General features: G+C 37.4%; 1 protein-coding gene across 1 annotated transcript in view; it reads right to left on the bottom strand.

The window, feature by feature from the left end:
- The window catches only part of LOC150082851 (protein BANP-like), a 175,395-nt gene that overhangs the window by 156,288 nt on the left and 288 nt on the right, over window positions 1-18,819 (bottom strand). The window contains exons 2-3 of the mRNA XM_090378299.1: window positions 7,095-7,168; window positions 822-1,123 (exon numbers count right to left, since the gene is read on the bottom strand). Of these exons, the coding sequence (XP_090234425.1) occupies window positions 822-1,123; window positions 7,095-7,161 (369 nt within the window). The 5' untranslated portion in view covers window positions 7,162-7,168. The remainder of the gene's footprint in view (window positions 1-821; window positions 1,124-7,094; window positions 7,169-18,819) is intronic.

Raw genomic sequence — 18,819 nt, 5'->3', positions numbered from 1 at the left:
AAACAGGCAAGGATTAACTTTAGGTCTGTTTTTGAGAACTTCTTAGGGAACAAGGATCCAGTTTACAAGAATATAGTTGAAAATATGCTGGAAAATTTCAAGAAGCGGACTGCAACATGCATGTCAAGGTACATTTTTTTACACTTTCACATCGACTACGTCCCAGAAAATCTAGGAAGTGTTAGTGAAGAACAGGGTGTGAGGTTTCACCAAGACATTAAAGACATGGAGATGAGGTACCAGGGGAGATGGAAAGTCAACGTGTTGGCTGACTATTGCTGGATGCTGAAGAGGGATTGTGAAATAGAAGGATCTACAAGAAAATCAAAGAAATGAAATCTGACCCGTCACAGATCAGTTTTTAAAATGAGAGGAGTGTTTAGTGGACTTTTTACCACACTGTCCTTTTTAAGTGTTTTCAATATGTATTAAATATAAAAGTCTGGTAAAAGTAGCATTTTGACAATATAAAAGATTAGAAATCTTATAATACCGTATTGGTGGACTAATAATAGAATAGCAATTGCTTAAAAAACTGTACTCACCTTGAATAAATCTGCAGTGGTATATTGAGAAGAGGTAGTTAGTATTTAGGTTGAATTATTAGCTAAGAAACTAAGGGGGGAAATGAAGAAAAACAGAATTTAAAATAAGCGCAAGGAGGTAGAAGTGTACACATCCGATCCTTGGTTGTCATTGAAGAGGGAAGAAGTAATTTGAAAGCTTGAATAAAATAATACGATGAGGCCAATAGTCATTACGAAGGAAAATAAATTTGAACAGTTTTAAATAATGTTTAATGTTGCTAATCATTATAATACCTTTAAGTTCTCTCCTTCTATTGTGGAAGAATCAATTTTTCTCCGTTTAGGTTTTAGTTTATCATCAAACGATGGATTATCAAGCTCATCAGACCTTGGAGTTGCTAACTTCAGCAGAGCTTTATTACTTGTATTACACTTGTTTGTAAATTGAGCCACAATATAGTTTCCGTCTACTGTTAGTACTTCCACTGGTTGATCACCATAAATATTATTTGAACCAAGAATTCCACATGGCTGGCGAACAACTAAGACTTCTGTTGGGACCAGAACATCAGATGGAGCGGTAAGAACATTACTTCCTGCATAAATATGGAAAACAAATGAATAACTTTGAAAACTATGTAAGTAAAACAATTTTAAAATTGTTTTAAAATAAAAGCGCTTAAAAGCTTCAATAATGGGAAAGTTATCAAGATATTACTAATAACAGTAGAATATATGTTCCTTTACTCAACAAGGCTTAAAAATTCAAGAAGTTATTAAAAAATATATAAAAAATAAAATAATGACATCATCAAAACTGAAAGAGTTGCTAAGACTTAACTTATACCATGACATAACTTATGCCATGAACTTTGAATACAGTTATGTGGAACTTCAAGCCATGCAGCATCAATGAATTTTAAAGCACCTTCTATATTGAAGGCTTGCCAATATTACTGCACACTCATCTGTTCATGGTCTGTCTTGTCAATTAGATCAGCCAGAATGCACTTTAAATACTGAGCCTTAAAAGATTTAATCACATGTTGGTCCATAGGCTAGAGTATTGAGGTTGTATTTGCGAGGAAAAAATATATATATATATTGATATTGGAACAGATGTCAACAATACTGGGTGGAATGGCTTGTGGCATTATCAAGAATGAGTAAGATGTTGAACGGAATTCCTTCTGCCTTGCAATACACATCCAATTCTGGTTGTAACTGAGATCCAAGATAACAGCAGCCATCAAACCTTTTAGGGTTTGAATACCAGTAGACAGGACAGTATCAAAACCTAGTGACCTTTAAGGGCACTAGGGTTTTGATAGTGGTAAATAAACACAGGTTTCAGTTTAGGACCCTTCATATTAGAACCAAACAGAAGTGTTCGCCGATCTTTCACAGACTTAAAGCCAAAAGTCTTTTCAGCAATGGAAATATAAGTGCGATCAGGTATTCCCCTCCCCGATATAAACCTGGTTCGTCGAGGTTATGGTCAAGGCCATAAGGGTAATAATAAAAACAAAATAATTAAAAATAAGCACAAAAGAAAAAAAAATATATATATGCACTTCCAATAGACAATCTTCATCAAAACAAAATGAGAAAATGGCATGCTATCGCGCTAGCTTCTCGTGGCCCTTTCCGTAAATTTAGATGTCGTGCATTATTTTAAATTCACGTAATTTAAACATGCATAAAGTAAGAAGTCAGTACATAGACTTCAGTTGAAAGTCTAACATAATAAAAGTATGTGTGTGTGTGTGTGTCTTCACTATTATTAATTAGTGCCAGTATTGTCAAAATGATGCAAGGAAGCAAATTATATCTAAAGTGATGAAATATACACCATATACAATTTCTAATTCCAAGAAATTCATAGCCCTTTGGAATATGCAGTGCAGCCTCCAAGTGAATTCCACTACTAAAAATTAAAAATATTAAATTCTAAAACAATAATATTTACAAATAATTTTAAAATTAACAATAATTTTATTTAAAGAAACTGCTTCCTTTCTGTTTTGTGAAAAACAGAATAAATAAAAAATAATTCTTTGCTTATGTTAACACTAAAAGGAAAGAGGTGAACAACATTGGCCAGTAGACATGACTACAGATGATCCCAAACAGATTGCTGACAAACTGAATAAACATATTGCATCTACATTCATACATGAAAATTTTTTTAGGAATGAGAATGCCAGAATTATATCCAGTTATAACTAGTAGCTAAATTATTTTGTGATAACAGAGAAGAAATTGGAAGAGAAATCGGTTAAGCTAAAAGTAAATAAGGCATCTGGGGCTGATAGAATCTATCTGATTATATTAAAAGTAGCAGCAAAAAAAGAGGTAAACAAACCTTTGGTAATAACTATGACAGCATCCTTGCATTCAAGGGAAGTCCCTAAGATTGGAGATATGCAATGTCTCTCCCATTCGCAAAGGATGATCAAAGGGTGAAGTGAGTAATCAGAGACCTAAGATTGACTTCTGTTCCAGGGAAAATAATGGAATAGATGACTAAAGACTATTGCATGATTATCTATACAGGAATGTCTAAAATCATAGCACGGACTTGCACAGCAAGGTGAGATCTTGCCTGACCAATCTGATTAGCCACTATGATGCAGTAACAAAGAAACTGGATGCAAAAATAATTCAGCATCATATACTTAGATTTCAGTAATGCCTTTGACACTGCTTCACATGAAAGACTGCTGTACAAATTGGAGCAGTGTTGCATTGGGGGAAAGTTATTGTCATGGATAAGGGGATGGTTGAGTGGCAAAAGACAGCAGGTGATTACATATGGGCAATGCTCTTCTTGGATTAATGTTATTAGTGGAATTTCTTTGGGTTCAGTGCAGGGTCCCCTTACTGTTTTTCAATATTTATTAATGATAAAGGCATATCAAGCTTATTGTCTTATGTTTGCAGATACAAAGGTTGGCAGGGTAGTCAAGGATAGGAATAAAGGGCTACTACTGAAACAAGATCAAGAAAAATCAGAAAGATGAGCTGAAAAGTGGCAACTGAGGTTTAATATTGATAAAGAAAGGTACTGCATATTGGAAACAGTAATCCTAAAATAACCTGCCAGTTGGGTGGTACCTCATTTAAAGTGGTGGAAAATGAATGAGACCAAGGGTAACTAAATAGGCTGACATGAAATTTTCTGAACAGTACAGCAGAGAGGTTGCTAGGACAGCTCATGGAGTTCTGTCAATGATATACAGGGATTTTGCCAGCAGGTGATTCCATTGTATAAGGTAATGATTAAGCCACATCTTGAGTACCACATACAAGTCTGGAAGCCTTATTTTAAGAAGACTGTGAATTTGTTAGAATGAGTGCAGAGAAGAGAGTGAGATCAGTCAAGGACAGAAAAGGAGTGAGATTAGTCAAGGACAAAAAATCTTACAATGAAAGACTTCATTTCTGCAAATTGCAGTACTTAGAAATTAGGCACCTGCAAGGAGACCTAAACTGAAGTGTTTAGGGTATTAAAAGGATTGAGCACACTAAATACTGATAGCATCCTTACTCTTTCTCAGACAATACATAAGAATACATACTTAAATTTGAAAAGGATGGTTGCAGGGTAGATGTGCAAAAATTTGCTTTCAGCCAGAGGGTGATTGATCATTGGAACAAAAAATTACCTGGTGTGGCAAAGTGGGTAGTTTAAATAGATTTAAAGAAGAATTAGGCAAATTACCAGAGGGGATAGCCATATGAGACTGGTAAGTTCCCCCCACCTTTGACTGATGTACCAGCTTGCTTTCTCACATCATTTGCCATTACTAATACAAATACAGTGAAATTTCTATAGAACAGACACCACTGGGTCAGAAGAAAGTGTCCACTATACAGAGGTGTTTGCTATGCAGAGGCTGATGTATCCAGTTTCAATAATTCAGAAAAATGAAATTTACTATTAATAGTTGCGTATTCATTCTTTATTAATTATCATTGTACATGCTTATCAACTAACTTTTAATAATGAAACTAAAATTACTGTAACACAGAGCAAAAACGGATACAAAAATACATTTTGACAAGTTTAATAATGGGAAATATACATATATTAGATTAGATACATGCAAACAAAAAGCTTTCGATTGTTTTGTCAACCTTCCTCAGTTAAACTGACAGTTAAGAATGAAGCATGAGGACGTGTATTGCCAATGTACGTGAAGTGCATAATTAACTGTTGGTTGTTGAAGCCTGTGGCTGTAATGCGTGCGGACGTTGCCAGCGTTTGTCAATAGTCAGGATTGCTGTTTCGATGATAGGGTGGACTTGACATCCACTGTTCCTGTTGACTGAGGTATTGGAGCATTTGATGTTCAACGATTCCAACCAGGCGTGTCGGTGATAGTGGCGGGACTTATCCACAATCACGACATCGCGATGTGGGTCAATGTCGTGGTGGGTTGCCCAAACATGTTCAGCAATAGCTGAGTGCTCCACATCCGCTAAGCGGATTGCTCTTTTGTGTTCGGAAAAGCGTTTTTCGAGCCGTCTCCCAGTTTCCCCCGATGTAGCAGCTAGTGCAGTCACGGCAAGAGATGCGGTAGACCAATCCGCTTTGTAGTAAGGTGGGGACAGGTGTTTTTACCTTAGAGATGAGGGATCCAGAATGAATCCAGAGCGCACAGCCTCTTTAATCATAACTTTTAATAAATAACACAAATTTTAGTAAACATGTAGCTTCTAGAAAACAATTTACATTCATTTTTATTAAAAATTATTATAAATTGCTTTGTTCAGAGTACATAGTTCTTTTTACAAATTCATTTTCTTATGGATAATTAGATCACTTACTAGTCTTAGTCGATATTCATTGTTTTAGCTAGTATAGAATTCTTTTAATGGATGGCATCCAGCCTTTCCGCTACCTTTAATGGGTCAAAATTCCTCTCTTTGTTGGCACATTCTCCTATATATACATGTATATATGCCCCTCATGTGTAGTCTGAGCAAGAAGAAGAATTCCATCAGCACTGAGCTTACTCAATCCATTCAAAGCCTTAAACACCTCAATACAGATGTTGCAGGAACCTAGTCTTCAGATGCTGCAATTTGCAGTATCACAGATTCAAAAAACACAGTTCTAAAGATGCAGCCCTTAATTTTGCTACTTGGAAAAGTTGTGCAATCAGTCACAATTTTCCACAAGATGTGTTTCCAACAAATGGAACTATGCATCACTTATCTCTTCTGTCTCACAAGCAAGCATCCCCTAGACAATGAAGAGAAGTCATTCCCAGGAGGAATGCATGCCTGCACAACACAAAAAAGGAAGTTATAAAGAAGCAGAGTCCACTCTCAAAGCTAGCCACAAGGCTCCATAATCACACCCTTTCATCTATAATCATTAGCTAAGTTTTTTAAGTTTATGTTTTCTCATTCTATGATAATTTTATATTTAATGTAAATGGTGCATGTGTAATATTTTTATGAGTTGCCCAAGAATATTTCTGATCTAAAATATCAAACCAAAATAAAACTATTCTGTTTCCTTACATCTAGTTTGCACTTACAATTTATTTAGTAAAATGTAAGTTCAAATATTTTTTAGCTAGTCTACACCCCTAAACATTGTGTATCATCTATTCTAATTTTCAATGGCTTATGTCATACCTTATACATGGCCATATACAAGGGGATAATCACCTCCTTATCCCTGCTAGGAAAGTTTCTGATTATCATTGATTTTCCACAAGATGTATTTCCAACAAATGGAACCATGCATCACTTATTTCTTCTTCCTCACAAGCAAGCATCCCCTAGACAATGAAGAGAAGTCGTTCCAAGGAGGAGTTCATGCCTGCACAACACAAAAAGGAAGAAGTTCCCCATGAGCTGTCCTGGCAACATGTCTGCACTGCTCAGAGAATTTCATGTCTGACTGCACAATTATCCCTAGGTCATTTTCATTCTCCACTACCGAGTGTAGTACCACACAGTTGATAAGTTACTGCTACTCATATGCAGTACCTTGAATTTGTCAATGTTAAAATTCAACTGCCATTTCTCAGCCCATAAACACAATTTTCCTAGAACTTGTTGCAGAAGCTCACCCTGATGACTGCTGTTAACCACCCTGCCAACGTTTGTATCATCTACAAACCAGTGTTCAAATATAATATGTATAAGCTATTTATATTTGGCAGTTATTTCAATTGCTCAACTATAAGTTATGCAGGTTTTGCTTCAAAAATCTAACAAACTACCAAGCATGAAAATTCTGACCCTACATTTACCATGATATGGTGGTATAGAATAATATTTTCCATATACGACAGTTTTTTGAAGCACAACCTGATGAAATAAGAGCAGTTTTCCAGTCTCTTTGATGAATGGGGCAGAAACATTACCAAAACACCACAGAAAATACTGTTTTAAGTAATTTTATTGTTAACAATTTAGCTTTAATACTATCAGATTATATGTGAAAAGTGCCAGCAACAAAAAATTAAATGTTACTTTAGTATAGCATAGTATTACTGAGCTTAAAATTAATTAATTACTAACTTAGACACATACTCTACTCACCTTCAATAACATGATTTTCTGGTACATGAATAGTAGTTAAGTGCTCATTTGAAGACACATCTGACATTCTGAAACTGATATAAATAAATTGATTAATAATAACAACACTAATAGAATTTTTTATGCTACAGAGTGGGCGTATCAAGTAGAAATAAAGTACACATGAAAAAATTCCCTTTTGACAAAATTCTGCACAAATTATGGCTAGTTTCATGGTAGCATACACTGCCATCAAGGAGTCACCATCACCAAGAATATGCTTCTAAAAGGTTGTGATTCAATTTGAGAAGCCATCTGAAATTGCATGTCTAGAATTCTGGAAAAATGAAAGAAATAAAATAAAATGACATAGTCAATCACTTCATTTTCCTTCAATTTAATATAAAATCCATTTACCATAGCTGAGTTGAATTTATCAACTGGTGAGTAAAACTTCTCAGAAGTTATTGATATATGATCTATTTAACGGCTAGATCCAAGGCAGTGAGGAATTTCCAAATATTTACAAAAAATTATACACTATTGAACTTAGAGGGCGAAGCCACATTTCGTACACAGTACTAAGCAAACTAAGTTTGCAGCTTAGTAGACCTATCTCACATTGTGGAGGCACTCTGTTAGAGCTTCCTTGGTATTGCACTACTATTCAAAATAAAAGCACTGTTCTAATGGAGAAGTGCTGTTTTACTAAAACTGATTACCACTACTACCCACACTCTAGTTTCAATCCTATTTGGAATTTCAGTGGTGGGCAGGTAGGCAATGTAAGGCCCATATGCTTTTCCCTCCAAGTATAGTAGTGTTATATAGCACTCATAGCATAAGCTTTGGCCATAAACTCAAGCAGCAAACACTTTAAATAAAACAGCAATATACTTCTCCATTAGAGCAGTGCATTTTACTTACAGTAGTGCAATTATCATGTAAGTAATTTCAGCTACCCCCATCTCTCCCATCTTCAGTTGTATAATATATAGCACACATTTAGCTATTTTTATTATAATTTTATTATGAATGAACTTTTTTAATATGTTGTAATTATAAAAGTATTCATGTACATTTGTTAATGGGTGCACACAGGGTGATAGGGTGATTCAAGAAGATATAGCATAACTTTAGGGGCTGGTTTCTGAGGTAATTTTGAGTAACAAAATTTTTGTGAATGTGGATCTGATTCTGAATAATTATGGAAAAGTATTCATGTACATTTGTTAATGGGTGCACACAGGGTGATTCAAGAAGATATAGCATAACTTTAGGGGCTGGTTTCTGAGGTAATTTTGAGTAACAAAATTTGTGTGAATGTGGATCTGATTCTGAATAATTATGGAGTTAGGTAATGTTTCCAAATTCCTAGCAACTCAAATCACGCTCATAATTCCTAAATTTGCACGACCTCCAATAAACATATCCTGATGAAATGTGCAAATCAGTGTTACATTGTTACTTTAAAGATGCCTTTTACAAGTGCTGAATATAGTGCATGTTTATGAATTTTGAGATGAAAGCAATGTTGCTGAATACCATTAACATTTTCTGACCTGCAAAGTTCCAATCGACAAGTTATTATCTGAGTTTATCAAACATTGTGAGATACAGGCTCACTTCCAGCTTTCACATCCCACAGATGCTGTTCAATAAGATGTGGTTGAAGAGAACATCATCGAGGCAGTATAGTGTGGTCCTCATGCTAGTATGTGAAGGATAGCCATGTGTCTCAGTATTTACCAATCAAGAGTACGGAGAACATTGTTTAAAGAAGGCATGTATTCATATCTTGTGCAGTGTGTTCAACACCTAACACTTGGAGAGCCTGAGAAATTAACCTCTGTGCCAATCAATGACTTTTCTACAACAGCATGTTAGAGAAACAAGAGAGAGAGAGAGAGAGCAATACTCTTGACCTGATTATCAGCAGTGATTCTTCATGCAGTATGAATCTGCAAATAAAAAAGTCCACTAAGTAGAAGTCATTACAGCACACTGTGGAATTTACTTAAAGAAGTAACTACCATCAAGGGTAAAGAAAAGGATGGATTTTTGCTTTTGGAAAGGAGACAATAGTTTCACTGATTTTTGAAATCTATACAGTGGGACCAACTAATGATGTTACCAACATTTTCTAAATGGGAAGCAATCAAGGAAATAATTGTAGAAGCTACTAGGCTTTTCATAGCAATTAAGAAATGCTGTTTGGGGCTTAGACCTCAAAGATGAACCAATGCGACACATGGCAAAGAAGAAAAATGCATGGATTGAATACAAATTATCATGTGCTACAGAAAGCCTATGGTAGATATAAACCAGTCGACAATCAAGTCACAAAGGAGGTTAGGCAAGCCAAGGCAGATTGCGAAAAATCTTTGGCAAAGAATGCAAAGGAAAACAACAAAAACTTCTTTACTTATGTAAACACTAGAAGGGGATGAATCACATTGGTCCACTTGACACTGATGGTTCAACTTTTGATGATCCTGCTCAGTTGGTGAAAAACTGAATAAGTATTTTGCGCTTACATACGCATGAAGAATAATTTTGGGAAGTGAATGCTAGATTTTAGTGAATGTTAGTGAATGCTTAGAGTTTATCAAACTCTAACAGGGAGCTAAATGATTTTGTAATAACTGAGAGCAAAGTGGAAGAGAAATTGTTGAAGTTAAACATAAGAAAGGCACTTGGGGTAGATGGGATCCATCCAATTATATTAAGGGAGACAGCAAAGGAGGTAAGCAAAACCCCTACCTATAATTATGAGAGCATCTTTGGATTCAGGGCAAATCCCTGCAGGCATCTAAATGCATCCCTAATTCACAAAGGGGAATCAGAGGATAACAAGTAATTACAGACTTGTTAGCTTAACTTCTGTTCCAGGGAAAATAATGGAGTCACTGGTTAAAGAAGTAATGCAGGACCATCTAGACAGGACTGTAATTACAGTGTATACTTCACAAACAGCTTGGGTTTGATAAGGGGAAGAAATCTTGGCTCGCCAATTTGAGTAGATACTGCAATGCAGTCACAAAGGAACTGAGTGTAAAAATTAATTTTCATATTATATACAAAGGGTACTAGGAAAGTTTTGCAATACAGCTTTGTTTATTTAATTTTTTCAAAGTAATTTCCTCTACATTCAATACACCTCTCCATCCTCCGAAACCAGTTCTGCCAAGTTTCACTAGGGAGTAAAGCACACTCGTTGTCCCAAGCCCGTAGAAGGTCCTCATTACTGGAAAACCGCCTCCCTTTTAGCTTCATTTTCACATGCGGGAACAGTGCAAAGTCGCAGGGAGCAAGGTCTGGACTGTAGGGAGGGTGCTCGAGAAAGTTTCAGTCCTGTCGTGGTCAAATATTCAGTGCAGGCTTTGGCGCGGTGAGCTGCAGCATTATCGTGATGGAGGTACCAGGTGTCCGTTCTTGACTTTGGCCGCAGGTTCTTCATAGATCCAATGACTTTAGGCAGGCATTGTTCAGTATACCACTTAGCTGTGACTGTCTTCTGCGTGTCCAAAACGACACGTTCCACAATTCCACTCGATTTGAAAAATACAGCTATCATTTTCTTCTTTACAGATCGGGATTTTCTGACAATTACGGGTGTGTCGTCATCATCAAAGACCCAAACTTTGTTTTGAGCCTTGGTCGGCAGATCGTAATAGTACAGCCAAGTTTCGTCACCTGTCACGATGTTGTTCACATACCGAGATTGTCCCTTATCAAACTTTTTTAACATCTCCCGGCACCAAGTCACACGTTGTGTCATCTGCTCTTCAGTCAGTTGATGCGGCACCCAGAGAGAACAAAGTTTCTTCACGTGCAAATGATCTTGCAGAATTGAACGAATTGCTGGTGCATTTAGGCCCAAAGTATCCTCTATCTGTTGGTAGGTCACTCGCCTGTTTTCGTCAAGCATTTTCCTCACAGCAGTAACGTTTTCCTCCGTAACTGACGTTCGTGGCCTTCCCGGCCTCTCCGAATCCTCCAGAGTGAAATTTCCCCTTTGGAATTCTCTATACCACCTGAATATCGTTGTACGATGTGGACAATCATCATCTAGTGCAAGAGTCATTTCTTCTAAGCACTGGTCTATGGTTAAACCACGCACGAAATTATACCGCAAAACTGTCCTTATCTCATTTCTTGACCACGATGCCATCGCAAGCACTTTACACTCTCACTACTAATGAATAACTGAGCCCATCGACTTGGCGCGGCGGCTACTATGCACGTATGAACATGTCTCAACATGCAGCTTCCTGTGATTCATTGTTGCGTCATATTGCAAAACTTTCCTAGTACCCTTTGTACTGTGCTTGCATTTTAGGAAATGCGTCTGATACTGTTGCACATAAAAGACTGCTGCACAAATTGGAATAGTGGCATTAAGGGAAAGTTACTGCTACGCATAAAGGGATCTTTGAGTAGGAGAAGACAAAGAATGGTTATCAATGACACTGCTCTTGGTAGATTAATGTTATTAGTGGAGTTACCCCAAGGTTTAGGGATGGACCCATTGTTGTTCTCTATACTTATTAACGATATTGATTAAGCATATCAGGCTTATTGTCCAAGTTTGCAGATGATCCTAAGGTTGGCAGGGTGGTCAATGATAGTAATGATGGTATGCTACTACAACAGGATCTGATAAAGTTAGGCAGATGAGCTGAGAAATAGCAATTTAATTTTAACTTTGACAAATGCAAAGTACAAGGAGGTGATCATTTAATTCACGGACCAGTGCAAATCTTATCTTAATTTTTATCATCTGAATCTTCTGTGGATTTCTCCTTTTCAAAATACACTCCCTTGAACTTTACACACTTTCACCACCATCATTACCCACGCATTAAATGCTTCTTACAAACCATTTTTTTGAAAGACTGTGAAGTGCTTCCATTGTGGCTCTGCGAGCATCATTGTAGGATGCAAAATGCTTCCCTTTCAGAGCTTTCTTCAGAAGTGGCAATAGGAAGAAATCACACGGGGCTAAGTTTGGTAAATAAGGGGGATGTGGCAGAACCTTGGCACTTATATCAGTGATCACTGGCTGTACATTACTAGCCATATGGGGCCTGGCACTGTCTTGATGGAGAAACCACTTCACACCGGAAAGTTCTTGACATTTCTCACAAATAGCGCAGCGAAGTTTGACTCCCAGAACCTGAGAGTATGCTTCCTTATTCATAGTTGTTCCATAAGGCACAAAATGTGCAACAAGAATGCCTTTCATGTCAAAAAACACAAGAACCATTTGTTTATCAGCCAAACGAGAAGCTTGAAATTTCTTAGATCTTGGTGAATCAGAATGCTTCCACTCACTCAACTGTTGTTTTGTCTCTGGATCGTAGTGAAAAATCCAAGTTTCGTCACTATTCAATTTAAGAAGTCTTGTGCCATTTAAAAAAGGCTGTCCTACCAATTTAATTACAGACTGAGAAAGAATGATTGCAGAATAGATGCACAGAATTTGCCTTTAGTCAGCCAGTGGTTGATTGCTGGAACAAACTTTTGTGTGTCATTCTGGATACCATATGCTTCATTCATCTCTTTCCGATGCATTTAAACCCTGTCTGACACAATAACAAATCACTATTCAATCTGTATGACCGACGATGCTTCAAAACGATCATCAATGACATGTGGTGAAAAAACTCTCTACACGCAACACAAGCTCGATAACTACTGGCATGCGCACACAGTCTGCTCAGTAGTGATCGGGGAGAGTGCCTCTTGCAGCAGTTATGGAAGGTTTCGGTGGTAAACATCAAATCTTGCAGTAGTCCATGAATTAAATGATCACCCTTCATATTATATATGGGTAGCAATAACCCCAGAGTAATGCACTGGCTGTGTGATACTAAACTCAGGGTAATGGAAAATGACTTGGAAGTGATTGTGCAGTCCGATATGAAGTTCTCTGAGCAGTGCAGCTCATGGAGTTTTGTCAATGATATCCTTGAATTTCGCCAGAAGGGACAGTGTTCTACCCAGAAAATTTTTCCAGCATGGTGGCATTACGAAGTAGCCAGGTGGGGGGGAGTGTAATATTTTGCAATATCATAAAATTTTCTGTTATTTATAAATGTGACTTAAGCGATCCAAAGCAAAAATTAATTGCATAATAATTAGCATTACATGCTCATGTCACATTGATCTTGATCACATAGTATGTTCGAATTAATATTGATTGTGATCACTGAGTAGTACTATATGGTACCACGAGAATTGCTTAAATTTTAGGTGGGGGGGTCAGTTAAATTCACCAGGCGGTGCAGGGAGAACACTGAGGGATAAGGAGGTGATTATCCTATTGTATAGGGTGATGGTCAGGCCACATCTTGAGTACTGCCTACAGGTCTGGAAGCCTCATTTTAGGAAGGATGTAGAGCTGCTGAAAGGAGCACAGAGAAGAGCAACAAGATTGGCGAGGGGCACAAGGGGGTGCTGTTACCACGAAAGGTTTCAGTTCTGCAGATTACAGCATCTGGATACTAGGCACCTGTGAGGTGATCTGATTTAGGTGTTTAAGGCCTTGAATGGAGTGAGTAAGCTCCATACTGATGGGATTCTTCCACTTTCTCAGATTATGCATGTGAGAGGGCATAAATTCAAACTGAGAAAGAATGATTGCAGAACAGATGTGCAGAATTTGCCTTTAGTCAGCCAGTGGTTGATTGCCGGAACAAACTTTCGTGTGTCATTGTGGAAGTGGATAGCTTAAATAAATTCAAGAAAGAACTAGACAAACTATTGGGGGGAATGGACAGGCGACATGGCAAGGCTTTTTTTTTGGCTGATGCTGTATAAGCTTACATCATTTGCAAGCTAATGCCAATAGTAAGACTCCAGATACATATTGAATTGTATTTCATTATAAATGACTTAAAACACCAGTGTTTTGAGGCCTAAAAATCTACATATAATTAACATATCCTAACTATAACTGGCAGATAGTGAAATATCTAGTTTGTTAGGATGATATCTATGGCAGTACTCTGAATCTGACAAAACAAAAGACCATTAAATACAGTGGCGCCACCCAATGGATATTAACCCCGGGGGCTCACATCTGGTGAGTATGGGCTTGGCACACCCAGGGTCCTGAGCTGGATATCATTATTCTTCTCTTTCTTGGTGATTCCCTTCTACTTTTGACTCTCTCTCTCTCTCTCAGGGTTACTTGGGAACTTTTTTTTTTCCTGGTGCTGCATAAGCCTCAGGCTTCCTTGCATCATATGGATATTAATAATAAGCCCATATTTAAGTCTTTTATTTTGGGAAATTTAAGCTGCAGCTATTGCTAACTTTGCCTAGGTGCTCTGGCTTCACTGGGCAATACTGGTGGCAGCAGTACTATTGACTACTTCATCCATGCAAAGTTGAAATTGTTTACCATGCTTGAATTTATTTGCTGCACCGAGATCCTCCATTTTTTACATCAGGTCTGAATGTTAATGAGGATATGTTATCTGTTTTTTTTTTTTTTTTTTTTTTTTTTAGGAGCATTAGCAACTAAGGCCATATTGCTCCGGGGATATGCGGTGGTCATTCCCTGAGCTTTCCGCATCCTCCGTATTTGGTGGTCACAGGTTCGAATCCCGGTCTAATCAAGAAGCGTGTGCTACGCATTGCTGCTCCTGCCTACAGGGGTGCCCTGAGGATATGTATGTTCCCCCTCACAATGAGGGAGCACATACATATCCTATTATGAAGTCTATTTTTACGCATAACAATGATAGCTGTCATGGCATCTACAATACATTAACTGCTGAATCATTCCAAGAGCACAACTAACTTCTCTTCACCCCTATTTCTCTTTTTCCATTTTGTTTCTTTTTTAGCTCTCTCGTCTTTCCTTTTCCAGTGTTGAGTATGATGTGCTGTGTTTTTACAATCCCTGGTTACACTTGTATTTTAATGGCATTGAGTTGTTTTAAGTTGACAAAGAGACACACAGCTCCTGTATTAGTGTATAGTTTTGTGAACTTCGTTGATTTGCATTGTGCTGTACACATTTACTTTCTCTGCCAGAGGGAAATTTTGTTTAATAGACTCTCCTCTTAAAGAGAAGATCCCACAGGCTTACTGAAGTGTCACTTCTTTTCTATAACATTTCATGAGATTCTGTAGTAGTGAAAAGTGAAACAGAAGGCCCTAATTTCAAATTAATTTTGATGCAAATTCATTACTCAGTAAAATTACTCATTTTAAAATGCGAGGAAATACAAAATACATTAGTAGTAGTAGTAGTGGCATGTGATGCAAGAAAGCAAATGTATGAGCTTATGCAGCATCAGCCAAAAAAAAAAAAAAAAAAATCACACCATTCCCTCCAAATGCCTGTCCAATTCCTCCTTAAATTTATTCAACCTATCAACTTCCACAACAACAGATGGAAGTTTGTTCCAGCAATTAACCACCCGCTGGCTAAAGGCAAATTTCCGCACATCTATTCTACATCTGTCTTTTCTTAATTTGAATTTATGCCCTCTTAGGTTCGTAATCTGAACAAGTGGAAGGATCCCATCAGAATTCAGCGTGCTCAACCCATTCAAGGCCTTATATACCTCAATCAGATCACCGCACAGGTGCCTAGTCTCCAGCCACTGCAATTTGCAGAACTTAAGCCTCTCTTGGTAAGAGGATCCCTTCATTCCCCTCACCAATCTTGTTGCCCACACGCTCAAGTAAATCTACATCTTTCCTAAAATGAGGCCTCCAGACCTGTACGCAGTACTCAAGGCGTGGCCTGACAATTGTCTTATACAGAGGGATAATCACCTTTTCCCTGCTAGAAAAATTCCTATATATCATTGACAAAACCCCATGACCTGCCCTGGCAGCCTGTCTGCATTGCTCAGAGAACTTCATATCTGACTGCACAATTACTCCCAGGTCTTTTTCATTTTCTACCACCTTTAAGTGTAGTACCACACAGTTGGTACGTTTCTCTGGGTTACTTCTACCCATATGCAGTACTTTGCATTTGTCAAGGTTAAACTTCAGTTGCCACTTCTTAGCCCATCTGCCCAAATTATCTAGATCCTGTTGCAGTAGCACACTGCCATTACTGTCATTAACAACCCTGCCAACCTTTGTATCATCTGCAAACTTCGACATTAAGCCTGATATACCTTCATCAATATCATTGATAAATATACAAAACAACAGTGGACCTAACACCGAACCCTGTGGGACTCCACTAATAACATTAGTCCAAGAAGAGCAGCACCCATTGATTACCACCCTCTGTCTTCTCGCACTTAACCATTGTAGCAACTTACCCTTAATACCATTCTGCTCCAATTTGTACAATAGTCTTCCATGCGCAACAGTGTCAAAAGCTTTCCTGAAATCCAAATATATGATATCAAAATTATTTTTTGCATCCAGTTCCTTTGTAACCACATCATAATATCCTATCAAATTTGTCAGACAAGACTTTCCCTTAACAAACCCATGTTGTGTCTGAATTATTGCTGCAGTCTTGTCTAGATGATCCTGCAATGCATCTTTAACCAGCGACTCCATTATTTTACCCGGAACAGAAGTTAAACTAACTGGTCTGTAATTACTCCTGTCACCCTTCGATCCCCCTTTGTGAATTGGGGATACATTTGCACATCTCTAGTCCGTGGGAACCTCCCCTGAGTCCAAGGATGCTCTCATAATTATGGCTAAGGGTTTGCTTAGTTGCTTTGCTGCCTCCTTTAATATAACTGGATAGATCCCATCCACCCCAGGTGCTTTTCTTACGTTTAACTTCAACAATCTCTTCCACTTTGCTCTCAGTTATTACAAGATCATTAAGCACCCTGCTACAATTTGATAACCTTCTGCCATTTTCAAACCTTAATAATTCCTCACATGTGAATGTAGATGCAAAATACTCATTCAGTTTGTTTGCTATCTGAGCAGGATCATCAACAGTCGAACCATCGATGTCAAGTGGACCAATCAGATTCATCCCCTTCCTTTTAGAGTTTATATAAGTAAAGAAATCCTTGCTGTTTTTCTTAGCATCTATTGCCAAGGATTTCTTGTAATCTGCCTTCGCCTGCCGAACCTCCTTTGTGACCTGATTACAGATTAACTTATATCTGCCATAGGCTTCTGAGTCGCTTGATAATTTATATGCATTTTTCTTCTCTGTTACGAGTCTCATTAGTTCATTTGACAACCATTTAGGCCTAAACCTTGAACAATATTTCTTAATAGGTATGAAACTTTTAGTAGCTTCCACGATTGATGCAAACCAATTCAGAATGACTGCAGTTTATTCATTCATTACTATATCTAGACGAGTTGCCAAACAAGTTGTGACAAGGTGCAACAAGCTATCACATCACAATTACAAAATATAAAGTTATTCCAGAATATACTGATCATACCTTGTAGTAGTAGTGGCATGTGATGCAAGAAAGCAAGTGTATGAGCTTATGCAGCATCAGCCAAAAAATAAAAAACCACACAACCATTTTCTCCAAATGCCTGCCCAGTTCCTCCTTAAATTTATTTAACCTATCAACTTCCTTGTATACACACCTATGAGAGTCCTTTTAAACCTATTTGAATAGGGTCTCAAATTCTTAATCACAAAGTTTTGGAAAAAACTTATCTTGAAAATTACTGATTTACAATTAGGTACAAAGGATGGTTTTAGAGTGAAAAGAACCTAAAATAATGTAGAAGTGCCTACATCCGGGTTTGGGTTATCCATTAGGCACTCTCAAAAACCACTAGGAGATTAGTATTACCAAATGATGAAAGAAAGTTTATACAATGCGAGCAAAAAAAAAAAAAAAAAAAAGACTGTTTCCTCTAATAATTTGTGTAATTCCTCCTTAAATATATTGGAGTGTTAACACTACCTATGAAGCTCCCAAGGGCATACTAAAAATTTTAGGCCTAAATCTTATATGCTGATTCAAAATTGAGAAACTAACTGAATTACTTCATAATGCCATTTTATTATAATAATATATCTACAAATGTTGAAAACTTGTTTTATATCTTGGGACCAATACATTTTATATGGCAAATATTTCTCTCTCTCTATCCTGCTGGTCTGATTTGTTTCCATGGTCTCTAAGGAGTTTAATGTTTATCTTGACCCAGTCCAACGTATACAAATGAGAAGAACTGTACTGGATGTAGCAGGGCAAGAGATATTAGTACAGTGTAGTTAAATTGCACGTATTCTAGGCTAGTTTAGATGTATATTCCTCATCCTGAAAACAGCTGGGAATATTTCCATTCGGAATTCATCATCTAGGCTGCTGCAGAAAAACGTTGGTGATGGTAGCCCGCGCCTATGCACTGAGTTTGTCAAGGGTAGTACCAAAATTGCACTGCGCGGAATACAGGCAGTATTTTTGAGCCACAGCATGGTTTTGGGAATGTATGTTATAGAAGGGAAATCATAAAACTTAACCAAGATTTAAGCCAAGAATAATGATCTTCGTCGTCATATCTATGATACTTTGGTAACCAACTTGGCAACTACTAAGCTACTCACTGCCCCATCAGTCTCTTCATTAAAAAGAAAAAAAAAAAAAAACATTCATCCACTTTTATTTCTTGTCCTGTATACTTTACAAACATTTCTACAACTCTGAAATGTACACAGCTAATTGTTATATACCGAAAATGGTAAAAACAAAATTAAATAAAACGAAATCAAAAATATAAACGTATTGTCTTTCAGTAATGCTTCAGTTCACAAAAT

Source organism: Mastigoproctus giganteus, chromosome 7 (assembly GCF_048544385.1).
Source record: "Mastigoproctus giganteus isolate SK-2022 chromosome 7, ASM4854438v1, whole genome shotgun sequence".
Taxonomy (NCBI): domain Eukaryota; kingdom Metazoa; phylum Arthropoda; class Arachnida; order Uropygi; family Thelyphonidae; genus Mastigoproctus; species Mastigoproctus giganteus.
The sequence above is the reverse complement of the archived record's forward strand: the minus strand, read 5'-3'. Positions and strand labels throughout refer to the sequence as shown.